The following is a 27,464-nucleotide window of genomic DNA, read 5'->3' as shown; positions in this document are numbered from 1 at the left end:
AATAGCTATCTGGACACTCAAGGAAACATGTAATTTTTAAAAAGATTTCTGATAAAGTACCACAAATTTATGATTTTGCACTCCATATATATATAGAGTATGTTTCTGGTGCAAAAAGAATTATAGCAATAGCATAAGTAGAACCAGAGATATCACACCTCCAAGCACGTATCAAATCAATATTTTGATTTTGAGAAAATGGAGAAACACGTTTTACATTTCTACTCACTGGGAAGTTTAAAAAATCCTGCCAAAAGCACTCAATACGCCCCAGGAGGATAATACGGGTGCATGGAGTCCTGGTGTTTGCGCTTGACACCTTTCTTCAGTAGATGTGAAACTGCAATGCGCTGCTTCTTGCTGGACATGCGACTGCCGCGTAAGTCTCTCTCTCGAGTCCTCTTGAGTCCAGTTTTTGGCAGGTTTGTGCTTAGTTCGCTCCCTGTGCTAAAGCGTAACACTGCCACAGCAACCGCTGCTTCGACAGCAAAAAGCGAAGAGTGCTGTGTTTTGCGCACAAGACTCCAAATGATTGAGTGAAAACTCTCAGTGGAGTTGGGTTTTTCCTCGAGAACACCTTTCAAGCAGCTTCCTTTTAGAAAGCCGCTGATAGACTGGCAAAAGAGCCGTGGCGACATCCTTTGGCAAATTGTATTTGTGCTTAGGGACTGGCTCTCCCTTTGCTTTCGCAGCATTATGCCGGCACCACAACTCTTCACCAGCTGGGCATAGTGAATGGTCATGCTTCTCATCAGTTGATGTGGCAATATGTAGCCATTACTGCCCTCTTCATGGCGTCCACGTCACCTCCGTGGGATTTGAGTGCACGGCCATAGTACACTCTCATCTTTGTGATGAGATCTGATGTGAGTCGGCCTTTCCTTTCTAGGTTTCGTCCATCTTCAGTTCTGTGCTTTTGCTTCAGGTTTCTCAGTGCAGTTTCCATCCTTTTTTTAACGTGATTAATGCAGTCCTCTTTTCGAACTTGCACAAAACCATATACTTCAGCCTGGGTAATTGCATCATAGGTACGGCTGTTTCCACACGGAGGACAGTAGTGTATTGAAGGTTGTGTTTTTCAATGGACCTTTGAAATAAAATCAGGCCTGCCTCTACCGCCATTTGCCCTGAACTGCAGCCAGTTTTTTTTTTTTTTTGGAGCCGGTGTTTTCCTTTCCATTCTTCATTATGCATTGTGCCAGGTTTCAGGCCAACTTCGCACCCCAGGCAAAAACTGCTCAGAACTACGAAGTCGAGCACGTATCCTGTAATTAGTTGAATGACGGCACCGCCGCCTGTGTGAAGAGTGGCCCCGCGTCAACATACGAAAGCACAATTCTCGATAAAGCTTCGCTACTTCGCGCGCGCTCTGCTCCATAGCGGCCTCTGCCGCTCGCGCGACAGCGGGCCTCAACGTTTTCTTGTGCATGCCGCGGTCGGATAATCCCATAGTGGTAAATATATGGTTCGTGGCTGCTCCCAGTCGAAAGCATTGCTCGTCCCAGGAGTATGTTAATTTCGAAGGGGTTGCATCGCTTTTCGGTGTCCACCCTCCGCGAGCTCCATTCTGAGGCAACTTCACCGCAGGTCTCGCAAACGAACACTAACTTAGCGAGGCCGTAGTCATGGTCGCCCCGCACTGACTTGACGGAACCACGGCACGTTTTGCGCGTCACAACACTGCGGCACGATCCAAAACGACCGACGCTTCCGCGGTACTTGCCTGAAAGCACTGGGGCTTCTTTTCTGTGGCAGGCGTCGAGTCCAGCCTTTTAGCGGGCACTCACTCGCTGGGTGCGATTCTTAAGGCTGTTTCACATGCAAGCGAATCCTGCGGCGGAAAAACCTGCTTCGAGTCGTCGTTGCGGTGAGCGGCGGTTCCAACAAGTTGCAAATTTTCGCTGCGACGCGCCGCTCAATCGCTTGCATGTGAACCAGCCTTTAGGCGGCCGGAGTCGCCGAAAAAAAAAAAAAAAGAAACGTGCTGTCGACGCAGGCCTGCGGAGCCGGCGAAGCGTTGAAGTCTGGCGGCGATTCCGAGTCCGCATCGGGTCGCCAGGCATCCGTCGTGCGTTCCCATGGATTTGATTCATTTGCGCACATTTTTGTTCTCTTTCGCCGCCGCCCGTAGCGGTTCTTCGAGCTGAACTTCGTCGGGCCTCCAGGCATGGCGAGAAGCCTCGACAAAATGGCGTCTTGTTCGGACGCCCGTGGCCACCGACTCCATATGAGCCGATGGTCACGTGCCCTAACTGGCCAATAGGAACTCGCGCTGCGCGTTTTTTCGTGGATATTTTTATTGCAACCCCGCACACCATAGTGTTGCTGCTTGACTATTAAAGTCCGGCTGTGAGAATGTGACAGCCGGTTTTTCCCTTGCTCCGTTGCGCCCGCAGCCGACGAAGGGGGCTCTTTTTGGGCCGGTTTCTTCGCGAAATCGGGGGGCCGGTGCCGCTGCGCCCTGCTCAACGTTTCCGTTGTCGCTGGAGCGACGGAGCCCCGCCCCACGGAGAACGCACCAGTCGCAGCTCGAGCTTACTTGCTGCAAGCGAGAGATGGCGCTGGAGAGCGTCGCGGGTGCGTGGGTGCCCGGGCACGAAATTTTTTTCTTTCTTTGTCGTGAGATGCACGCCCGCTGCCAAGGAACAGAGAGCGGATGACTGTTTTATTTCATTTACGAGGCGTTCCAGCTAAACGACTCTCCGACTGAGTTTTGTGTCCGCAATGGACGCGGGATATACGATAAGCGAAAATCTGGTGCGCTCACTTGTAGCACCACAGTTATGCAGTATATTTTTAATTCCGCTCGTTTTCTTTGAGAATTTTTTTAAAGATTGATCCTTGAATGGTTGTACGAACATTCCTATATTGATAACAAACTTCATTATCACCCTAGATAACTTGATTTCGCTGACTGGCCAGAATAATTTTGCTGCAGTGTGCATTTCTGTACCGCTTTAATATTAGGTTGCTATATTCGTATCCATTAGTTTTAGTGCCGTATTCGCGGTGTTCTGCAGCAAAACTGCGCATAGTTATTGAAACTAAATCCAAACTTTTGCCAGAGCTCGCAGGACCGCGTCGTTGTTTCTATGATAAGGGGCAAACAAACCAGAGTCAAGCAGACGACGACTTTCACCAGAATGTTCTTCGGAGCCGGCCTCCCACCGCGCAGCTGCGCTTTTTTTTTTTTTTTCGCGCGGGAGAGGAAAAAAAAAGGGGGGGGGGACGTATAGTCACGTGGGAGCAGCGAGCGCCCATTCCAATTGGTTTTCCGGTGTCCGGCGCCTGTTTTGATTCGAACACCGCACCGCTCCGTTGCTGCCGCGGTTTCCGCCTTCGTCGGCGCCGGGCCGTAGAGAAGGCCGGCTTTGACAATGAGGCCTTGCGCGCCGCGGAAATCGGGCGTGATTTGTCGTCAATTTAAAGGGCCGCGCTCGAGGACTCGGTTTTTTAAAACTATCTAGGGCAAGAAATATTCGGTATTTTTACAAAAAATTGCAGATAGGTGCGGAAACGTGCCAGGAGCACACAAAGCACGCCTTGAAAATAGCCTTGAAGCCCAGCCATAGAAAGTAAAATAGAGAGGGTCGGTCCATTGGCCACGTTTTATTCATTCAGCCAGCGTTGTTGAGCTTAGTGTCAGGCGCTGTTTCATGTGCTACACCTCAGTTTGCACTGTTTGCCTGCTTTGTTTTGGCGTCATGAGTGCGACTCGGTGGCAGTGTTTCACAGCGAAAGAGAGGCTAAAGATTATAGCCACTGCCGAAGAAATCGGCAACGGAGCTGCTGCGACACAGCATGACGTCGACGAGTCTTGCATTCGCGACTGGAGGAAGAAAAAAGTCTTGAAACAACGAGCCGGGGCAGGTGAGTGTTACCCCCACCTGGAGACGCAGCTTGCCGAGTTCATTGAGGAGCAGAGACGTCGTGGCCACGCTGTTTCAACTGAGATGGAGCAAATGGAAGTCCTGAATTTGGGCCCGGAAATGAACATTCCAGGCAAGTTTTCATGCGAAGACGTGGATTTTCTATGCAGCGACGAACAGCCATGTGGTGGCGGCTTCCTGATGCCTACGAGGAAAAATTGCTGAAATGTCAGTGATCTGTCACCGCACTTGGGAAGGAGCACGGCTATTTGCTGTCTCAGGTGGGAAATGCTAATCAGGACACAGATGCCGATGGACACATGACCATAGTAAAAAAAGGGTTCCAAATTAGTCAGCGTGCTGACTGGTGGAAATGCCAAGCTGGGCTGCACAGTCATGTTATGTGCTTTGGTTGACGGCACGAACTGCGCCCGTATGTGATGTTCAAATGCAAGATGCTACCTAGTACCTGTTGCGTATGGCACTCCGCCTTGCTGGAGTGGGCAGCGAGCGGCATCGCGTCTTTCTACGGGCTGTGGATGCGATCGCTTAAAGAAATAGCCCTCCCTTATCGCCCACTCAACAGTGGTTCATCGGTTTCGATCGCCAAGAAGGGAAATCCTGGTCCAGAACGAAAAGTCATCCGCTCGCTGCACGCTCTTGTAAGGCCACACGCAACAGCTGCGTCACGCGAGGGAGGCGCTTCACGCCGAGAGCCGCCGTCGCGCATGCCTAATTAGACGAACTGGGACGAAATTTTATACGCGCGCATCTCAGGACACAGGCGCGAGCAACTGCCTCCAAGTTCTCAATATAAACATCCACGCTAACTTCAGCCAATAAAAACTTAATTTTAGTTAATTACTGAATTTATGGGGACAATTATTACCCCAATTTGTGTCCGCGTGGCCGCATTACCAACGTGCAAAAGCGGCATTAGCGTACGGCGTTTCACGTTTTCAAAAAAAAAAATAGTAAAATTAGTTTTGAACACACTGTTTACCGTGTGTAACCTCCTGTACGTCGCCGCCAACTCGCACCCCTCGCTGGCGAGAAAAAAAGATTACTCAAAAATATGGGGTGCATAGCGAAATATAGTGAACGTCATTATTAATCAAACAATAGAGAAAGTGGGACCAGTAAGTTTCTGCTGGAACCAGTTGGTCCAGTAGAAAAGCAACGAGGTCGAACCCGACCGCGGCGTCGGTTTTCGACGGAGGTGAAACGCAGCAGGCGCCCGCGTGCTGTGCGATGCCAGTGCGCGTTAAAGATCCCCAGGTGGTCGAAATTATTCCGGAGCCCTCTATAGAGCCACGGCACTTCTTTCACTCCCTCCTTTATTCCTTCCCTTACGGCGCGGTTCAGGTGACCAACGATCTACGAGACAGATACTGTGCCGGTTCCTTTCCCCCCCCAAAAAAATTTTCAAATAATTCCGGAGACCGCTACCACGGCACCTCTTTCACTCCTTCCTTTACCCCTTATTTTACTGCGCGGTTCTGGTGTCCATCGAGATATGCGAGACAGTTATTGCGTCATTTCCCTCCCTCAAAAAATTTTGTTTTGTTTTGGGAGGGGTTGGGCCAATAGAAAAGCAGCAAGTGGTGTTGGCGCTGTACCATTGGCTGCTGCACAGAACCAGCAGGGTTTCCTGCTGGAACCAGTAACCCCCGTGTTCTTCGTACTGGCCCCGAACACCTAGCAAGTGCGCGGTGCAGCTTGAGCAAAGCGTGTATGGAGTACTACGTGCGGGAATTGCAGGCCAGCGCCGAAGAGTTTCTCCAAGCTTTAGTCGGAGGAAGCAGTGAGTTGGACCAAGCCGCCAAGCGGAACCGCCGTACGTACTGCATCCAACTAGGCTGTCCGTTTTTAGGCCGAGAAAATCGTATTTGCGACCCATGTGTCGGAAGTAGAACCAGCCTGCTTCCCGCCCGCGACGACAGAAAAATGCGCTGGTGTGTTGTTCGCGGAAATTATAGGCCCTGAGGTAGAGAAGTGTCGGTGATATAGTTTTCGAGTATAGTTGGCGAATGCCGAATGGCTGGTAGAAGCGACAACCGGGATACAAGCAAATTTTTCCCTCTGCTGCTGCCCGGTGTGGTTTACCTAGCGCCTACTGGAAACCGCAATTACAGCGCTGGCCGGTTCCGAAGGGCCGCCCGTTGGCCGCTTCGACGTGTAACAGGCTAGGCCTAGCGACGATCAGGGCGCATTTGGTCGCCCGCGAGCGACGCCGTTACGCAAAACTTGCTTGTGCCGGCACGCTTTGCCATGGCTCGGAATATAGCGGGCAGACTTTCTGATGACGTGGCTTTGTAATTTTCTGGTGCGAGCGTGGTTCCGAGCCAAGCAGCGCTCGGACACCGCGGTGTCAAAGGCTCGTTGATGAGCGTATGCGTAGCCGGGCTATTTCCTGAGGCCACAGCTGGATTCAATTTGGCAGGTCACAACGAATGGCGTTTTCAACGGCAGTTCAGTTAACCGCCAGTTAGGGATTTCAACTGGCGTTCAACTCGGAACTGGAATCGCCTGCTGTTCCACGAACACTTCGCGTTCAGATGGAACTCGGTCGAACCACACGACTCGCATCTAGCGCGAACTGAAAATAGTAAACAAAAGCAGCGTATGCATTTTTTTATTGCCACGATCGTCGTGTATATATTTTTCCGTTTTGTGTATTTTTGCTTTGCGGTAGAAATTTGCGCATGCCGAAGCACACTGAGGCGAGACAATCCAGTGAGGGGGGTCGTTTTTCGGTCCGTTGGACGTCATTATTATAGTCGCCGCCTTACCACTTATCAGGTTGGCCGTTCAGCTGGTATTCCCGATCTCAGTCGAACTCTACTGACAGTTCAGCTGGACTGCCGTTGAAAACTCCCGTGTAACAGCCCAGAATATTCTGTAGCGAGGGAGGCCAGCGTCCCTCTGTTATTTAAGCGCGCGACACGCGACGTATTCTTTGGTAATATCTGGGATGGGAGGTTCCGAAGCGGCGTCTGGTGCGTGCAGCGTCATCACTGCCGAAGCAGAGGAGATAGGTCGGCCAAAGCATTACTCCTACGAACTTTGCTTGAACGCTGTGACGTGACTTCTGAAAGATTCGCAGTTGCACGCCCGCTAAGCGGAGCGAAAGCATCAGCGACGGGAGGATGCAACCGTGGTGGAGTTGTGCCCCAGCAAGACAACGCCACCAAAGTCAGCTTGTGATCCTATCTTCTTTTACAGCTCAGCAGCTCTTTGAAAAAAAAAAAAAAAGCAGTGCCGAACACTGCCGTTATCAGGCTGTTTTGTTCGGCGCGAGCTACGCGATCGTTCGCGAAGATAAGCAACCAAGTCTAGCCACCACCGCGACGAATGGAAAGCGGAAAACAGAGGGAGGTGTTTGTCGGCGGTGTGATGGCTGTAGCAGGGAACAGCCAACTCTCTTCTTTTTAATGCATTTTTACTTTTTACGACTAGGCTTCAAGAGTCTCGCCGGATGCTCCCTCCTCAGTTTTTTTTTTTTTTTTCCTCCAAGGAGCACAGTTACGCGTCTGTGTTCAACTTTCCGCGGGGAAGCTCAATTCATGGGCGCAGTGCCGAGCGACCCCTCGTCAGTCAGCTCGGCGCCTCCCCACGCTGCCGGCTACATTTCACACATTTCCCGTGCGGGGTTCTGCTGTGGCAGTGAACCACGCAGTCGTCAGCTATGACAAAGCGTTTTACCAAGTGCCATTTCTAAGATCAGCGGCTAAAGTGCGTTGGCGATTAAAGTGGTTTTTGAGAATGGGCCGCGTTAAGTGCGACGAAATATAACTTAATAACACAGATGAAAAGAATGCTTTTTAATAAAAATTAGGTAAGCTAATAACTTCAACGAGAACGAGTACTTTCAAGGTCCTTTAAAGGTTCGTCATTTCACTGCATTTAGCAATGGGGTACATATTGTAAAATGTTTTAGGCAAGCAATTGAGTTTGAAATTTTTCCGTTGGGTCAGACTCGCCTGTTCAACGCATTGGTGTTGCTTTAGTCTGCTTGCCTGTAACCAGCTGCAGAATCATTTTAATGTGGTTCTAGGGAGATGCATTTTCATATTTTCCGTGCATAACTCGCATAGAACACGCGGCGGTGCTAGTTGTGAAAAAGAAATTCATTGCAATACTTTTTTTTCTTAAGACGCACACCGAGGAAGACAGGACGGGACAGACGCTGTCCCATTCGGAACGGGACTGCTTGTTCGCCTGAAATTACTTGTTCCAGAAAAAAAAAAAAAACTCGCAGGCCGTTCCTATTATTTTTCGTCAATTTGTAGACTCATGACAAAAATTTGCTGTTAACCTTTGGCGATTTTTTTTTCATGCTGTATGCACAGCCTCGGCAAGGGAAAACAGATTAGTTTTTGGCGGTACGTTTAAAAAATTGCGGTTGAGTGCAATTTGTACGCAAATAAAAAAACGGGCCCAAGCGCTCTACACAGGGAGCCCATGAACGCAGCCCCTGCACGCATGAGCGGTGGCTTTCCTGCACAGCTTTGAACATGATGGCGGACCTTCACACAACTCTGCTCCCTGCAGGAGCATATACAGGAGCACTAGTCGACGGTTGCGCAATAACCTTCAAATTGCGCCCTTCCGCGCCAACTGGTGACGCTGTGGTGCCTGGTTTATTGAAACCAGCAGATTCCTAGTTGGAAATTTTCACCTTGGAAGACTGGTTAGCGAGGAAACCCGACACTGGTTTTTAGTTGGTCCACTGTGCTGGTTTCAGCTCAGGAAAAAGGCAGCTGCACACTTTTTTCAGTCATTGTATCCTCCGGCTCCTGAACATGACCACCCAAATCGGTGTGCTTTGGTGGCATAGTACTAGTGATAACGGTTGTTGCAATGCTTTGGTATTCCTGCAGGGCACCTAGAAATGGTGCGGTTCCTGCTTGAGGCTGGCGCTGACCAGGAGCACAAGACAGATGAGATGCATACGGCTCTCATGGAAGCCTCCATGGATGGCCACGTGGAGGTGGCCCGGCTGCTACTCGATTCAGGTGCTCAGGTGAGCAGGGGCACCTGTGCTGGTTGTTCATGTGCTTGACGGCAGTAGACGTCACTGCTGGAATTGTTGATGCTGCAGTGTTTTGTCTTATGGCCAGTGTCAAAGAGGCATTCAATTATAAATGCCTTAGCGGCCTGCATGGCATGCTGTTTTGTGTGATTTCAAGTGCCAGCCAGTGTTGCCGAATCGCGGGAAAATCAAGTCACTGAGGGAAAAAGGGAATTTCGTTTAATAACCCATTGAAAACGTGGGAGGTTTTCGTTTCGCTAAAGACCGGTGTTCTAAAGGTGCTTTCTCGGGAAAATGTGCATAGATGAAGGGAAAGTGTTATCATGGCGGCCTGACTAGTGTCACAAGGAGAAATTTGCCTTCATGCTTCCCTTTAATTTGCTGCCTAGCCTTTCATACAGAGCCCTTACCCTTTCAGGTTCATTCAGGCTTCGAGTGCTGCTTCCTTGGATTTCTTCCAGCTACAGTGGCAATTACCCTTCCATTAATTGCTTCCAACCACTACCAACTCTTTAGTCACACAATCTTGTATGTGCGCATGTTGTTGTGAAGGCATTTCCGAAAATTTCTACGCTCTATGCAGGAGAGGCTAGAAAAGCTGGTCCCCGTCCCAATGCGAAAACTAATGAAAACGAAGTGGTGATTGACGATGATGTGATCAAGAACAATCCAGCCCTAATCATTATTAATGGGTTTTGTATTTATTTTATTTCACTCATTGTTATATATATTGCCTTGGCTGTATTGACTCTAATGTTACTATATTTTGAGAAAAATATATTTGGTGGGAAAAATGGGAAATTTTTAGCAGACGACCGGGAAAAACCAACTGGCCAATGCGGCAACACTGCCAACCTCAGCTCATGTTGTACGTCGTCCTCTGTCGAGCCTTTCCTCTGGCTTTTTGTCAGTGCAGCCAACATCCTCGAGATATTGAATTGAATTACTTTAGGAAATAAAGTCGGGTGATTCACTGGTTAATTAAATCATTGTTGTTTTTGAGTGTTAAAATCAAAGAACAGATGGATTGTTTGTCAAGCTGGTGACTGATGTAGTGGATCAAGCCTTATGGCTGGTTGTGTGGAGCCCTGTCGGGCAAAATGTGTAGCATTGACTGAGCAAGCCCTGTGGTGGTCGTTTGCTGCAGGTGAACATGCCGACAGACAGCTTTGAGTCGCCACTGACGTTGGCAGCTTGTGGGGGCCACGTCGAGCTGGCCATGCTGCTGTTGGAACGGGGCGCAAATATCGAGGAAGTGAATGATGAGGGCTACACGCCACTCATGGAAGCTGCGCGTGAGGGCCATGAAGAAATGGTAGCCCTGCTGCTTTCCCAAGGGGCTGACATCAATGCCCAGACTGAGGAGACACAGGTGAGCCCCAGTGCTTGGGGGCTAGTTTGCATCTTAAGGGGAGGATGGAAGGCATGCAGTGCAGCTGTGTCAAATATTTTGTGCACTTTGCCACCTCCAAGGGTGGATTGTGCAGTGTATGTACAGGTCTGCTGGGCACGCCATAATTTGGGGGTGTGTTTGACTCACAGGAAACGGCTTTAACACTGGCTTGCTGTGGGGGCTTTCTGGAGGTTGCCGACTTTCTGCTGAAGGCAGGTGCCCAGCTGGAGCTGGGTGCCAGCACACCGCTCATGGAGGCTGCCCAGGAGGGCCACTTGGAGCTTCTTCGATACCTCATCAATGCTGGTAAGTCTGGCACCAACCTGTGAGGAAGCTTCTGCGATGTGTGAGGCTGTAAATGCCTAGATTCCTGTGCCATCTAGAGTCTATTGTAAAATCTCATCACAGCGCTTAACAAGGTTTGTGAACAGTCCAAAGAGCCTGTGTAAGGCACCTCATTGCAAAAATTTCATATTTACTCGGATATATCTGGATGTAATGAACCTCCATATAGCGAATTCCTCAATGTTTTAATTCCCCAACGCGACCCCCGTTGAAGCGCGTGTTTGAGACCTCCATGTAACAACCGCACAGCGGCACCTTGATATAACAAACTCGCTAAGCCAACCATCTGTTAGCTTGTGCTGAATTACAAAATTCGGGAGAAAAGTTTCACGGCGATAAAGCACTGACATGAGACAAACGCCAACGATAGCAACGAGCAGCGTTCGTCCGTGTTTTTTGCGTGTTCCTTCTCTGTGTGTGTGTGCTTCTTCGCTGCAATATGAATCAAAAAAGATCGGATATACTGAAGAATTTGCTCTTCGGTGGGCTCAGCAGCCTGCCTCGGACTTCGCACACAGCCACCAGTCAATCCTAGAAATCCTCCAGGCACCAGGTGCTGCCCAGGACACGCCATCGTTGACAGATTCCTACAAAACGTGCTCCGCAGCGGCACTCAGTCCGGCCGGGTTGGGCGCGCAGTACCCTACCAGTGAGCTTCCAGCGTTGTACGCGAGGTGGCAGCACAGGAACATGAAAAAGGCGGATTGGCGCCCCTGCCTCTCCCACTCTCCCAACCCCACTCTAGCGGCGTTGCGCGAGCCGCGGCGGAGGTGGCAGTAGCTGCAGCATTGCGCTCTCAGCGCGATTGTGGAATCTTTCTCCGTGTTTATGACTTCGAGTAATGGGGTTTTCTGTAAACATTTTGAAGGTGATTTCAACTACATTTATTTCTTATTTTGGTTTTCATTCTGCATTATCTTTTCGGGTCTCCTTGCAATAACTGCATGTAACGAAAAATCCCGGACTGTTTCCAACATCGTTATATCCAGGTTTAACTGCAAAGCAATGTTTCTCCTTGCGTTATAACTAGGGGTTGGACTTTTCGGTTTTTATTTTTCGAAAATTCGGTGAAGTTTTTCGGTGTTTATTTCAGAATGCATTTTTTTTTTTTACAAATGAATTACTGACTTTTTTCAGTGATATAATGGGGCAGTTTTCTGTGGTCAAAAGTCTATCTCGGCATTTGTTAGCTTGAGCAGTTCGTTTGTGAGTAGTTAAAATAATGTACCAGTAATTTTGCACTTGGAGATGTGCTTGTAGAAGGAATTGTTTTCGTCATTAAAAAAGTACCGCACGGTTTAATAAGACAGCTGGCAGATAATGCTGGTGGAAGTTTACTTCTAAGAACTAGGTTGACAAGGTTTCTTTGGATTGTCGTGCTGGGTTGAATGGGAGGGCTGGGCATCACGTGGTCTGCATGTTGATGGCAGTGATGGCTCTGAGGCTCAATTGTTGATAGCCAGAATATGCCACTTTTCATGACGATCATACACAGTTTCGTGTCAGTGTCCTACTTGCAGTTGATAAGCCTCGTTAACATACTAACTGCTCTAATCAGGTGGTGATAGTGAACAGGGCTTGGCTAGCAGGCGGCGATGAGGTGGTGCTTGCCGACCTGCACAAGCTTGTTAGCAAGCAGGAAAATGCCTCAAACCGCACAACTGCATGGCTTATCCAACAATACAACTGTCTCGTCGCTCCCCTAGTTTTCTTACCTGGTCAGTTCTCAACTCTGAATGAGTGTAACTCGTACTCAACAGCCAACTATCTATGCCTTGCATGCCAAGACTACTGACCCCCTTCTGTTAAAACTGAATTTGCAAAACTATGTTTGGCATACTTTTGTTATTTATTTTTTGTTTAAAATGTTGGAATGTCGTATTGGTGTTGACCTATAGATGCTCTGAACCATCAATTCATTTAAGCTTGTTGGTGCAGCATCGCAAATTGGAGCAGTGGATTCTGCTATTTTCAACTGCTATCACGCTCCTGATAGCAGTTGGATGTCTCGCCAGTAAATTACCTTGCCAGTACAGAAACCCAACCTTTCGGCGCAGTTTTTTAAGTTTTGACAAAACAGTCTGATGTTCGATAAAATTCTATTCTGTGGTACTACCATAAGACCCGGTCAGTTAACTGATGCCTGAGCAGGCTGAACAAAAGGTGGTGAGGGAATAATGATGCCTTCTGCGGTTTATTTAGAGATTAGAGTGCATTTAATTGCCACGCTTGCAATAAGACACAATATCAATAAAAGCTTACGATTATAAGATATACTTTTTAAAGTATTCAGTTTTAGATTGTAACGTTTTGAGCTCCTAACTACTGCACTACGGGTAATATTGCCGGTGTAATGTATTTTTTAGCAAGCTTTGCCACTTGGAACTTGGTTGAAAAAAAAAAAAAGTAGCAACGGCACCGAGTGGTTGATTTTCGCCCGACTCCTGTCAGCTGTTGTGATTTTGTAGCGCGTCGACGTGGTTGGTAATTTGGTCGGTGTGTATGCTGGGCTCTTGATGTTTGATTTCTTCCCATTAACAAAATTCTAGCTGGAGATCTCTCTCTTTCGTTATACACTTAGGGACTAACATTGTTTCTGAGAGGGCTAACAAATCTGCAAAAATTACTTGGCTTGGCGGCTTTGGCATTTCACGACTGTCATCGGCAAATTAAACAGAAAGTGTAACAGAACAAAGCCCCGCGGCACACCCAGTTCAACTGGAAGACTCGCTGAGAGAGCCCCCTGAAACGCAAGCACATATTGTGCTCCCGCTCAAAGAGCCCTGGACATAGCGCAACAGGTGCCCGGTCACCCCGTGGCTACAGAGACCAAAGTTGTGGGATCAAACCCTGACCGCAGTGACCTCATTTCAGCGGAGGCGGAACACAGAAGAATTGAACGTGTAGTGTCAGTGCACCCCTATTGTACTTAATTGGGATCCCTCCGCTATGGCATCACAGTCCATGTGCGGTTTCAGGATGTTACACCTCGCATATATTTACACCAGTCCATCCTCACTAAAAAAAAAACTTATTTCTGTTGACGAGAGAAGACAAACCTGTTTGTAAAAAATATGGAGATGAACTAACAGTTAATCACATTTTATACTCTTGCACGAAACTTGAGAAACTAAGGAAAAAATGTTTTACTCGCTTTTGTAACAAACACCCAATGTTGCCCTGGGTGAAGATGCAATTGTAGTAGTAGTAGTGGTAGTGGTGGTGGTGGTGGTGGTTTATTTAGAGAAAAAAAAGTGAAGGAAAAGAATGTTGCCGGCCACAGCAATTGCTATCCAATATCTTTAGCACCCGAGCTGCATCTGGCGGAGGTGAAAGGGAGAGGATATAGAGGGGAGCGATAGCAAGAAAGGACAGGCAATTGTTGTCATGTCTTGTGTTTTTAGCTTTTTAAGAGAAGCAGGTTTTCTCGGAAAACTGTAGATTTCTACCAACAGCTTCGCTTCAGCCTTTGTACACCTCGGCCACTTCTCACTCCTGAGAAGAAGGCTGAGGTTTTTTGTTTTGGTTGGGAGCCTCGAGATCCTTGCCTAGCCAAGGATGGCCGCTGAGGTTTCCCATCCCTCTTGAAATCTTTTCTTTGTAGCCATTTGTTAAGTATCTTTCGTTTGTCATCGCTAGGTAGTACTAACATTTTGGGCACTGCACTATCGATGATTTTTCACGTTTCTATAAGACTGTGCAGGAAACTTTTCTTATATCTTGAGCTTGGCGCATGATAGCCTTAGTTGCCTATGTGCCATAAAACCCAACACAACAAACTAAAAAAAAACTAGCAAAAACAAACAAAATGAGATCACTATCTTTTGACAATACCATTAGCCTTGTGCAATCAAAAGTATTGCAAGCAAATACGTACACTATGAAGTTTCATGCTTCAGTAAATTTACCTTTTGAGCTGCGGAGAAGTGTCAGGTATCATTCGCAGAATCGTGCACAAGTGTCAGTGAAGCCTATGATAGTGAAATCGAAAGGACATCTGCATGTTGTAGGGATAAAGTGACTGCTCAATAGAGCGTGCAGGAATGAGTCAGAAGCACAACATGACACGGTACAGTGCATCACAGAGGTAAATAGGCAGCGTAAAATGCAGACTTTCCATGTAACCTATAGCAACCAGTGAAACTTGCTATACCAGTGTACAGCATGATTAAGAGTTTTGCACAGTTAAGCAGAGTAATGCTATTCATGCATAAAAGAAAGCAAAGGCAGGAAAAGATAGAGGTTGATCACATCTCCAGAACAGTTTTTTTTTTTTTTTCGCGATATTTACCCAAGGGTTAGTTGCAATTCACGTCGTAAACAAGGCGGCATGCCTGAATTCCTCAGGAAGGAAAATCATGATTTCTAAGGCTAAACCCGCCTTTGAGATTAATAGCAAGCTTGTCCGAGTATTTCTTTATTCCGTAAAGCCTGCGTATGGCGGCACATGCAATTAGTATGTAGATTTTCTGTGGGAGATGCATGAGCCAGCTGTAGCAACCCTGTTGTTGCTTCGCAAAAGCAACAACAGGCGGTGCAGCCGGCATTGGGCTCATGGCGTAGGTGCCAAGTACGTGCTCTTCAAGTAAATTTTGACATTTTCTGTGAAGGTGTTTCCTCTCCAGTTATGCATCGTAAAGTCTAGAGTTGTACCAGACAAATCATCCATTCTGTAAGTTTAACGACAATACCTAATGACTAAACCAAAACCTTCGAAGTGCTTGCCACAGACATGTTGGCGGTTCTGCACATTAATCTTAGTGTCCATGTGGCAGGCACACCATGCCTGCCACATGCTTGCTCCTTCTTGTGAACTTTGTTCCGTCATATGTATGCCACAACACCAGATGGGTCCATAGTTATTGGCAGTTTGCAATTCCTTTTTTTTTTTTTTGGCAGTTGTATCGCACAGCTCACTGGTACACCATACATCAGTACAATGCTCCATGGTGGCTAGTAATGCAGGAAAATAGCTTTTATTGTAGAGTTGTTGCAAGCAGCTGGGGTCATTGGAGCACGAGTCTGGTTTTAATTATCAGTAAGGGTTTTCGCCTGTTCATATTTGTGTGACTTTGATGGGGCTGTAGTGTTCGGAGTGGGTATTTCCACAAAATGTGTGCAGTTTGGTCACGTGTGCTTTCTATTCAGTATTGCTTCACAAGTGTACCTGTGATTAAAGCAGATTAATATGCATGCTTCCACTGCAATGGTGTTTTAGGACGGTGAATAGCTTTCGTGTTGAGATGTCACGCTACTTGTCCCAGCCCTGGGATGTGGGAGCTTTGCATTCACCTGCCACATGGAATGGGTGTGTGCAGGGGCAAGTGTTAATGCCAAGACTGCCACGGGGGACACAGCTTTGACGTATGCATGTGAAAATGGCCACACGGATGTTGCTGACCTGCTGCTGCAAGCCAACGCTGACCTGGTGAGTGCAGCTCATTAGCATACATTGGGGTTGCCTTCCTGGTGGCGGGTATTGACGGTATACCAGATGCAGGTGCAGCCAGCATGGTTATGTTGCAGCTTCTTGCTGGTGCAGTTAACCATTTGCAAAATAGAAGTGTTGCACCAAGGTTTTGTATATATAGCTTTGAAGTATGCTCAAACAGAATGTTTAGTGTGGAAGTATGTGTACCATGTCAACCCCGCTGGATGGCTAAAGTATAAAACGGGGAGGAGTGTGACAGTAGTGCAGCATTCAACATGGAAGCAGAATACTGCTTCAGAATAGGCAAACATTGTAGAAGTGCCTATTGGGCTAATAATAATGAGCCCTGAAAATGTTATTCAAATTGGATAAGTGGCTCAAAACTTCTCTCCTTAGTCTGACATTTCTCCTTATGTCTTTGTCTAGCACGTACTAGGTTAACATCTGTAATTTTTTTGGAGGGGGGAGCAAAATACACAAACTATATTGCATCTCGGCAGACACCTTAACCGGCCCTGGGGTAAGGGAGGAAATGATGATGATGAATTTTCTGGCGCAAGGGCAACTTTGGCCAAAGAGCACCATAGCACAAGAAAGTTTTTCATTGCACAAGATAGGGTCAGAGACCCATTTCCCAAGCATTTCACCCTAAAGAAGCCGAGCACCAGACCAGGGGAAAGCTTGTACCCATTTTATCACCAGTGGGTACCCAGCGGCACTGGGGATTGAACCCCGTACCTGCCGCATGCGAGGCGGATACTCAAAACACTAGGCCACCACTGCGGTGGAAGGGAGGAAAGAGGGAGTGAGAGGGGCTTCTTAGCGGAGGGCTCTGGAATACCATAAAAACACGCGTATAGTACGAGGTTTTTTCCTATTATTAGCGCCTCAAATTTCTGCCTCTTGTTATTTGCGGATCCGAACAGAAATTTCGTTTTGCTCGAAGTTTTGGTTTCGTTATTGCCGCATGACTACGGCTTGGCTTTGTTATTGATGTGTGGCTACGGCTTTGCTTTGTTACCCGTGGCAGCGTACGCGCTGGCGCATAAACCACGTTTCGCGAAGGGAAGCTTTTTTTTTTCTGCCGTGGAGGAGCACGATGTCAGGGTCACGAAAACAGTATTCGGCTGCTTTCAAGAGGAAGGCTGTTTTATGTTGAATTCCAATGGCAGATCGAAAGCGCTCCGCCGGATCACAAACGGAGTGCGTAGTTCAGGCGGAGATCACTCCCTCCCATTTTGCCAATGGAATGCATGCGCTCCTACGGGGGCACTTCAGCGCAAGAATAGCTCCAAGTTCAGGCAACATGGCGGCGCCCATCGAAGCGCGGCCTCTCGCTTCACGAGCGATTCGTCCTTGCCGCCACTCTGTCTCTCACGTTCACGGCAAACAAAAGGCGCACGAAGCTTTCGCTTTGTGTGATGATGCCCGCACCACAAAATTCTAGTGATGAAACGCGCCAAATTTTCAGATTGCTTCCTTATTTACAGAGCTGCTAGGCTTAGACAGTACGCGTCGTCTGACGTCAGAAAGCGCGGGAGGTTCAAACAAGTCAACGATTTTGGTCTAAAAAGCGGTCACAAAGAATTGACCGCGGTGGAATTGACATCCTGTTAAGAAATTTTTTTGTTTTAACTTGTGCGGACGCGAACAAAACGAAAAATAATTACATTTGGGAGAATTCAATTTTAAAAAAAGTCAAAAATACTGCTTGTACATTGCCCGGATCACCGCGTAGCGACGACAGGAAAGCAGCAGCCGGTTTTGTATCCGACAATCTTCCTGGTGTGCATTTTATGTGATAAGCGAGATTCACAATAGGCTGGAGTAGTTTTCGCACCGGTTGACTTGTTTTTGCATTGCAGAGCAACTCGAGCAGTGCACTCGTAAGAACGTGCCCCCGAGGCGTTTCGTTGGCTTAGCACACATCATAGGTCACTTTGCCAGCCATGAAATTTCTGCCCATTGTGGGTGCTTCGTATCCGTCAGGGCTCCCTCTTTGTTGAGTAGTGACCAGTGGCAGCCTTTCAAAGAACGCGTCGACGCTGCGTGTGGTGACGATAGCGGTGAGCTTCTGTGCTCAGGAAGCGTAGCCGAACTCCGTAGCTACTCTAGGGAAGGCAGAGGCAGTCGATGAGTTTTTTAGGATGCCCTGTGCTATATTCAGCTTTCAGCGTTTAATCTGGCTTCGAAGGCATCGGTGGTCAACAATACACACTGCGCAGGTGGTAACTGACATGGTCGACGAACGCTACCTAATGCAGGATGAAATCGCATCGCTTCCTGACTGTACTCCTGGTCAGGCATGTTAAGATTCTTGGGGTCCTGTGTTTGAAGGGGAAGACAGGTATCGGTTGCTCCTCTTCCTACCTGGAAGGTCATTGCCTTACTGAGCAAGCCTCAGTGAGCGCTTTGCTTGCGGAAGCCGTGATGTGGCGCTTGCATGGCACACTTTTTCGTGTTCTTGGAACTGGCGACCTTCTTGTGCTTTTTGCCTAAAAAGAGAGAGCTGTTGTTTTGGTGCTCATGTACATCCTTTGTCAAAAGAGCCCAAAGGGGTTTGCTTCTGGACCACGCCGTGTGTTTCGTTATGCGTCCAAACCTCTTGGAGAGGAAGTCTCGTCCTACACCCTCCGAACATTAAGTGGGACCCTGCTCTTTAATAGAAATTTTTATTAATGAACCTCAGGAAACATGTATTTTTGTGTGCTGATAAAAATGTCATTTAATTTCATAAAATACAAGTCCTTATACACATACGCAATACAGTGAAAGCTCGTTAATTCGACCCCCGTTAATTCGGACAATCGGATAATTCGACCTGCACGCATGGTCCCTACAATTATATATAGGAGTCTATGGGGCAAAACTCTCGTTAATTCGGACAAATTTTACCACCCATCGGTTAATTCGACCTAGTTCCACGGCCCGCCAAGAGCGGCGCTACTGTAAAGTTGGAAAAAAAGAATGTAGCGTAGGCCATCCGTACGGTCATCGTCATCAGCAGTGCGAGAGAGGGCGAGGGAAGCAAGGTTAGCAGTGGCCGAAGCGCCCGGTGTCTTTCTTTGTGCTTCGTTGCCTCTTGCAGTCGTGCTCAGTCGTCGTGTTAACCCTATCTTCAGCAAGTCTCGTTTTGGCGTGTGTCGTCGTTGCCCCGTGTTTCTTGCGGCTACGATCGCGGTTATTGAACCCTAACACGCCTTTTCTGGATATTGCGTGCTTTGCCAGCGTGTTTACTGTGCTGTTTTCGAGTGTGTAGCGCGCCGTGCCTGCGCGCCTCGCCATCGCGTCCTGCTCCGATGGCGACACCGGCAAAGCGGCCGAAGTACAACCAGGCGAAGGACCTAGCCACGAAAGTGGAAATATTGAAGGTGCTGAAGGATGGTGTTTCACGCTCTGACGTGATGGTCAAGTGTGATGTTAAAAGAACCACCTTGGCCACTTACGTGAAGAATGAAAACAGCATTATGGAGGCGTTTGACAGTGAAGCCTACGGTGACAAAAGGAAACGACTGCGGACTGCAGCCCACCCGGAACTCGAAGAAGCCGTAATGCGATGGATTAGAAACGCACGTGAGGCCTACCTCCCTGTGAGTGGGCCATTAATTTGTGCCCAGGCTGAAAGGTTCGCCACAAAAATGAACCTTGAAGAGTTCAAAGCTTCTGAAGGTTGGCTTGCTCGCTTCAGAAGCCGTCACAATCTGACTTTTAAGAGTGTGTGTGGCGAAAGAGCATCCGTGGACGAAGACAGGATCGAGGAGTGGCGGATCACCGTGCTTCGTGAACACCTAGCTGCGTACGACGCTCCGAATATATTTAACGCCGACGAAACAGCGCTTTTCTTTAAAGCACTCCCGGATAAGACGATCACCTTTAAAGGTGACCCCTGCACAGCAGGGAAAAGAAGCAAAGAAAGGGTCACTGTGCTACTTGCCGCCAACATGACGGGAACAGAGCGTCTGCCTCTCCTAGTGATCGGAAAGGCTCAGAAGCCGAGGTGCTTCAAGAACGCGCGGCGCCTTCCGGTTGAGTACCAAGCCAACAGGAAGGCTTGGATGACGTCCAGCATATTTCAGTCCTGGCTTCATCAAATGGATCGGCGTTTTCGAGCTGAGAAACGGAAGGTCCTCATGGTTGTGGACAATTGCAGTGCTCACTGCAAGGTGTCGGGCCTGGAATGGATTAAGCTTGTGTTCCTCCCGCCGAATACAACCGCAGCCCTTCAGCCCATGGACCAGGGCGTAATCCAGCATATAAAATGCAAGTACAGAAATCATGTATTGCAGCGCATGCTTCTCTGTATGGAAGCTGGGAAGAAGTACGACCTTACGCTCCTCAGCGCTTTGAACCTTCTGGCGCTTGAATGGGCCAACACGCCTACAGCAGTTATTGCGAACTGCTTTCGGCACAGCGGTTTTGTGCAACCGAACTGCGGTGTGGGGGAACTGCCGACAGAAGCAGCTGACGCAACCACAGAAGACGACAGCTGTTTCGACAGCGTTTTGCCTCCTGCCGTGCGGCTCGCGGATTACGTGTCCATCGATGATGGTGTCGCCATTGCCGGTCAGCTGACCGAGGACGAAATCATCCAAGAAGTGACAGACGCCGACAACGATGATTCGTCGGAAGATGACGATTCTGAGCACCTGCCCCAAACGCCGAAGCGCACGGTGAAAGAAGCCGCAGAGGCCTTGTCCGTGCTGGAGGACTTCTGTGAACAAATTCGGGATGGTTCGCGTGCCGCGGAGCATCTGGCAGCTGTTAGAGCTATTGTAGCCGCTCAAATTCGCCCGAAAAAGCAGACGACGATAACAAACTTCTTTGCCAAATAAAGGTATGTCATGCTGAGGCAAATTTCATGTTTTTTGTGGTTCATTCGATATTTCGACATTCGGTTAATTCGACAATTTTTCGCGGTCCCGTCAGTGTCGAATTAACGAGCTTTTACTGTATGCTGTGTAATTTTTTGGAGAGAGCGTTTAAGAAATTTTGCTGCAGGGAACTTGCTGAAATCCATGCCATTCGTTTGTCTTGACATCAAGAGATGCATGAATGGTAAAATTATTCATTTATTTATTTTATTTATTTCGAATACTTTCCAGGCCCGAAAACATTACAGAAAGGAGTGGTAATGGTACATAACATAAACAGTGCATATTATGCAATATTATTTTACAAAACAGCAGAAAATACAGTGGTCTTGAAATCGTTACTGTCAGAAATGGCAGCGATTGAGGGAAGAAGGTCGTTCCAGTCTGCGCTGGTTTTGGAAATAAATGAATTATGACACATTTTTGTTCTGAAAAATGGAACAGCAACTTTAAACATGTGGTCAGAATGGGAGGATATATATGATGGGTGAGCAAAAAGATGGTCCTTTAATACAGGGTTGTGATGATGCATTCTATGGAAAAGACAAAGTCGAAAACATTTACGGCGCGAAGAAAGGTCCGGCAGGGCAAGGGTGCTTTTCATGGAAGTAATGCTGGTGTGACGGGAATAGTTAGATAAGATGAAACGTGCTGCACGATTCTGAATGGATTCAAGTGTGTTTATTAGTGTGTTTTGACTGGGACCCCATACTACACATGCACATTCTAGCTTTGGCCGCACTAATGTTTTGTAGAGTGTTAGTTTTATCGGCAGAGGCGCAGCAAAGAAATTTCGACGTAAGCATCCAAGAACCCGGTTAGCGTCATTAGTGGCGTGTTTGACGTGCATATGCCATGATAGATTACGTGAAATATGAATACCTAGGTATCTTTATGAGTTGACGGATTCAAGGGAAGTGTCTCGAAGAAAGTAAGTGCGCGTGTTGTCAGGGGTGTTAGTGAGACGCGATACGTGCATTGTTTTACATTTGTTAGCATTTAGGCACATGAACCATTTATCGCACCAGTTAGATATGCTTGTAAGATGATCTTGAAGCTTAATAGAATCAGTGTAGTCAGTTATTTTGCGATAAATGACGCAGCCATCTGTGAAAAGCCTGATAGATGAATGGGAAATGCATTTAGGAAGGTCGTTAATGTAGATAAGGAAGAGAAGAGGTCCCAGTACCGATCCCTGGGGATGCCCGATGTTATGGAAATGTGAGAAGGTGAACAGTCAACAGCAGAAACATACTGAGTTCGATTTGACAGCTTTTAATACAGTTTAAACCATTTGGATTAATGTTAAGCATGCTAAGTTAGAAAATTAGGAGATCGTGTGAAACAGTATCAAACTTTCGCAAAGTCCAAAAACACTCGGTCTACATCGAAGCTCATGTCAGCATGGGCAAACAGGTCATTAGTAAACATCTAAGTTGTGTTTTGCATGAGAATGTCTTTCTAAAACTGTGTTGTTCACCTGCAAAGAAGGAATTAGACTCAAGGAAATTGACGAGATGATATATAACATGCTCCAAAAGTTTACATGGAATACTTGTGAGTGATATAGGGCGATAGTGTGGGGCTCAATTGGGGAGATAAATGCGTTCTCCCCACTTAATCGCGGCTGACACGGTTCAAAGCCGCCCGGACCCCACCCCGTGATCGCGTACGCTACCGAACGCATGCCAACCACGGCGGGCCTTGTTCTGAGGGAACAAAGGAACGACACATTGGCTGACACAAACAGGCATTTATTGCTACAGCAACAATAACGTCAGCTAGCAACAAGGTTTCCGAGCGAATGTTCGCCCGCGCTTGGGCAAGGGATACTCCGCGGCCTGGACGGGACGAGATAGCCAGTCTTCCCGCCGCTTCCTCGCCCCGCCGGGGAAGAGCGGAGCCACAAGCGACACATCCGCTTGCGCCGATGATTTCTGCCGAAGAACCTCATGCCCTCTCTCGCGCGCGGGCTTCAAGCAGTCTCTTGCGCAGCGACGCTGGCGCCCTCTCTTGTCAGTTAATGTAACTGACAAGGGAATGCGTTCCTCCTCGAGGTGAGGCTACTGCTGCACGGTGCCTCGCGGGAAAGCAAACACGGGGGTCTGCAGGGCAGGTCCCCACAATAGTTATGGGGGGAATGAGTGTTACCTGATTTAGGGACCGGAACAACCTTGCCAACCCTCCATTCGCTTGGGAGTACTGAGGAACCTAGAGACTGCGAAAAAAGCATCGAAAGCATATTTGCAGAATACGGTTGAGTAATTTTTTACAATTGATTGAATCTTCACCTGATGAAGGTCATGGAAGAAATACTTTTGGTAAAGCTGCCAAGAAATTTTTTCTCTCTTGCAAGCTCAAAAAGATAAGCTTCCTTTCAAAGTTAGTGAAAGTTACCTAGAGGATAAAAGTGGTGCCACCGTCTGTGCGAGTTTCTGAAATAGCAGTGGAAGCATTTGTGGGTGCTCCATAGTTGCGACAGACACAGGTTAAGAAGGGACAGCAATTCTATGTGCTTGACCGTGTTGCGTGTCCTTTTTTTGTCCCTTCTTAACCTGTCTGTTGTAACTATGCAGGGCACACAAATGCTTCCATTTGTCAACCAACTAGCTCGAACACAAGCTTTACTTAGAGAGCGCTTCATCCACCAAGGGCATACAGGGAAGATGAGATTTTGTATTTTACTTGTCTAGTGTTGAAGAAAATGCGGATTCTGTGGATTTTTTTGGCTGTGCCATGATAGAGTGGCTAGATCTAGGCATCGAACCCGTGATGCTTTCCCACCCTGTGCAAATAAAATTTTTTTATTAGAGCTTTTTTACTTAACAAATTTAGCATGATTGAATGTACGGTACTAGGGTTGTATGAAAATTGGCAAAGCAATCCTTTGACCTTTACCCCGAAAAAAGTGAAGATTTAATCCGCGTTTTCGGCTTCGCACTGGTGAAGCCAAATCTTCCCAGCATACCCTTAGTAAATGAAGTGCAGCGCCTCCAGTTTTCCTTCTAGGTATATACGAGAAACTCTATGCTTTCAATGGCCACAAACTCAGAAGGCAGGTTGGTGGTGGTGTCAACTGCACAAACCATTGTGTACTGTCAGTGCTGTGCAAAACATCTGCATAACTAGGAGCATGCACATTTCATTTAAGGGGGGACCAGTGTCTTTGGGACCATAAAATGACCAAGAAATATATTTTTTAAGAATGACATTTTTTGGAGCCTATAGCCATTATTGTTCAACTCTAGCAGTTTTCTCCTCCAGGAAATTTGTATTTTGACCATAATATTAAATTTAGATCACCGTGTGGGCTCAATTTGTGTAGGAGCAGGCGATTTAACACCATGAAAATTTTGGACACCTGGCTGTCTTAGTACGTCAATATCTCAACGGCTAGGACAGATAGATGTCATATTGTTTACTAAGGGAAGCTCAAGGCACAATGTATGCAATAATCGAAGCACAATTGTTCAATCACGCTTCAAGAATTTATAATTTTGCAAAGTTCATCTATGCATGATATTCACACTTTGAATGCTGCCATTCTAAGTGCTGTAAAATTAGTAATGAGGGTAAAATGAAAAAGTGCTTTATTGCGCTCTTCACTCACCATAATATGTAGCCATGGTTTAAAAAATTGAGCCATTTTTTTTTGTACTGAGGTACTAATAAATGACCAATTAAAATTAATTATCTTAGGAACTAACAAATTAATTTAAAAAGCAATTTCATATTTGAAGTCGTATAGAAAACTGAGCAAGTTGATACAGTTTCATTAGGATTGGACTAAGAATAAGGAAAATAGGTGTAAGACCAGTGTCCCCCATTAATTTGTTATGCCCTTAGGGTTGTGAGGCATTGCAGGGGGGAGGGGCAGAAATTATAGTACAATAGTATACAAAAAAAATGCAGTGAAAACAAAGTTCAGAAATATGCGCACAAAATATGACACACACATTGACATGTCATGCCTTGTAAACATGAAACCATGCGAGCACTAATTTGGTCGTCTTTTACTGAACTCTGCTCCGAATGTTTCAGAAAGGCATTTCATATGGTTATGCTCTTCAGTCTGAAGCAAGAGTACCCGACAGAGATGGGCACTGCTCCATGTTTTCACCTATGTTTTATCAAAACTTGTGATGCAGCCCAAAATGTTATCGGCCCAGGGCATGGCCCTGATTGTGTACTGCTGTGCTCTTTGACTGACCGCAAAAGTGCTTATCCCAGGAACAGACTGAGAGAAAAAGGTAGTTGAAGACAAAATTTTGTTAGATGCTTTTGTTCAGTTAGCTGGCATGTCCCAGCAGATGTGGAGTATGCAAGTCCCCTCATGCTTCAAGCCTTCTATGTGAATTGGATTGCTGGACTGTGCAGAACCCCAGGTGGTTTAAATTTTCAGAGCCCTTCACTGCGGCGTCCCTCATAGCCTGAGTTGCTTTGGGGCATTTAATCCCCATAAACCAAACCTGTGCAGGATTTTTTTTTTGTTTTTTGTGAAACTGCACTTTGTCAACTTCTGTCTGTTACTGTACTTGTGGTGAAAAAGACTGCTGCCTGGCAGAACTACTTGCTGTAACCTTCTGGACTTATGGCTGGCACTGCCCAGCCATTTTCTTTGACAGTTCTCATGATTTGTATGAGATGGGCTGTGTATAATGTCATGTTATGCAATTAAAACTTTTAATGAAATATTGCTATGAATGGTTCGCTGGGCTTGCACTAATTCATTGTGATATGCTGGTCATTGCATAAATGGGGAGCATTTGACCGGTGCCCCATTGCAGGCTTGGGGTAATACAGTGGACGGCATAATATATGTAAGCATTCTGGGAGCGTTCAACATCCTGTAGACACTTGGAAAAAGAATGACGCTAGTACTTGTGGGAAGTTTGGTCTTAAATTTCCCCCTAGACTCTAGGATTTGTTCAATTCGCAAGTAGCCCATGACTTGGTCCTGCCCTGCATTACATATAGGAGAGTGTTGTGTCGAGGCTTCCAAGTGCGAACTTATCTGCGCCTCTGCAGGAGCACGAGTCCGAAGGTGGCCGGACACCGCTGATGAAGGCCTGCCGGGCTGGTCACCTGTGCACGGTTCAGTTCCTGCTAGGTCGGGGTGCAGACCCCAACCGGCCAACTAGCAGCAATGACCACACCCCACTCTCGCTGGCCTGTGCGGGCGGCCACCTGTCTGTGGTCGAGCTGCTGCTGGCCCACGGGGCGGACCCCAGCCACCGACTCAAGGACAATTCCACGATGCTGATTGAGGCCTCAAAAGGGGGCCACACGGCAGTAGTGCAGCTCCTGCTTGACTACCCCAACCTGGGGACGGCTGCCGCAGCAGCAGCGGCGGCGGCAGCAGCTGCAGCTGCGGCTGTTACCTCGACAGCATCGGCAACCACTGCAGCAGCACCCTCCCCCGCAGTTGAGGTGAGTGCTGGGTGAAGACTGGTGTCTGCAAGCACCCTGCCAAAGCGTAGAAAGCTCCTCAGGTTAGCTCTAAAAGGAGCAGGCAAGGAAAGTATCTTTGGCTGCTTTATAGTAAGTCTACCCTAGCAGTTATCTGCTTGGAAATGGCAAAGGTCTTATACTAGAAGCATCAGGGAGCAGCTCCTTTCTTGAAAGCCTTTTTGCAATAGGAGTGCTTCAGGGTGGCAATTCATTCTTTTACCCCCTTGCAAACATGGGCTTTATGGATTTGGTTGTCACAGTAGCCCGAACAATGCAGTTCATCCATTGTGCATGTTGCACCTGGGCATCATGTATGATGGTAATGTTCCAGTGTCCTATGTTAAGTTGGTGTTGCTGCGCTTGTTCACATGCAGCTAGTGCTAGCTAAAGGCACACACGGTTAGAACTGTTTGCATTGACTGTGTTTTGCAGCAATAGCTGTTAAAATGTTAGTGCAGACGAACATGTATTTTTGCTGAAATTTTAAAAACTCTGCTAGAAAGGGGATGCTGGCCCATTTCCTTTCTAGAAGAAACTGTATTAGTCGCCAAAAATAGACTAACAGTTTTATGGTATATTTTAAGCTGATTCTAACATAATCAGCCATGCACCTGTGCAACAATTAGGGGCCCACGGTTTTGCGTAAGGAAGTGCATCACTTGGGCAAGGTGGTACATTGTTTTTCCTAAGGCCTCCAATGTGTGCAGCCCATAACTGAGGGGTTGCCGGGGTATCTGCGTGCCACCATATCCACTGCAGTCTCTTTAGATCAGGTGGATGCGGTACACGTTTTAAGCATGGCTGCTATCTCTACATGCATTTAGGAAGTCATTACACAATAGCCAGCACGGCTGAGTGTGACCTCTCTTGCCTGCCCCGGCCGTATCCTCCTCGTCCACTTTGCACCTCACGCTTTCGGTTTTCTCTCTTACACCACTACCCCCTCCTTTGCCTTTCAAATCTTCCTCTCCCTTGCTATTGCCCTAGTTCCAGCCTTTGCCATGCTCTTCACTTTGCTGTAGCTCTTGCGCCAAAGACGGCGATGCGCAAGCCAGGAATGGGTGGCTAA

At 47.4% G+C, this 27,464-nt stretch overlaps 1 protein-coding gene across 47 annotated transcripts in view; it reads left to right on the top strand.

Annotated features, from left to right (window-relative positions):
• mask (multiple ankyrin repeats single KH domain) overlaps window positions 1–27,464 on the top strand; it is a 174,340-nt gene that overhangs the window by 42,543 nt on the left and 104,333 nt on the right. For all 47 annotated transcript variants that reach the window (XM_077650400.1, XM_077650398.1, XM_077650393.1 and 44 more), the window contains 5 exons: window positions 8,753–8,895; window positions 10,052–10,276; window positions 10,447–10,603; window positions 15,961–16,070; window positions 25,973–26,374. In XM_077650400.1, the coding sequence (XP_077506526.1) occupies window positions 8,753–8,895; window positions 10,052–10,276; window positions 10,447–10,603; window positions 15,961–16,070; window positions 25,973–26,374 (1,037 nt within the window). The remainder of the gene's footprint in view (window positions 1–8,752; window positions 8,896–10,051; window positions 10,277–10,446; window positions 10,604–15,960; window positions 16,071–25,972; window positions 26,375–27,464) is intronic.

Source organism: Amblyomma americanum, chromosome 1, assembly GCF_052857255.1.
Source record: "Amblyomma americanum isolate KBUSLIRL-KWMA chromosome 1, ASM5285725v1, whole genome shotgun sequence".
Lineage (NCBI taxonomy): Eukaryota > Metazoa > Arthropoda > Arachnida > Ixodida > Ixodidae > Amblyomma > Amblyomma americanum.
The sequence above is the reverse complement of the archived record's forward strand: the minus strand, read 5'-3'. Positions and strand labels throughout refer to the sequence as shown.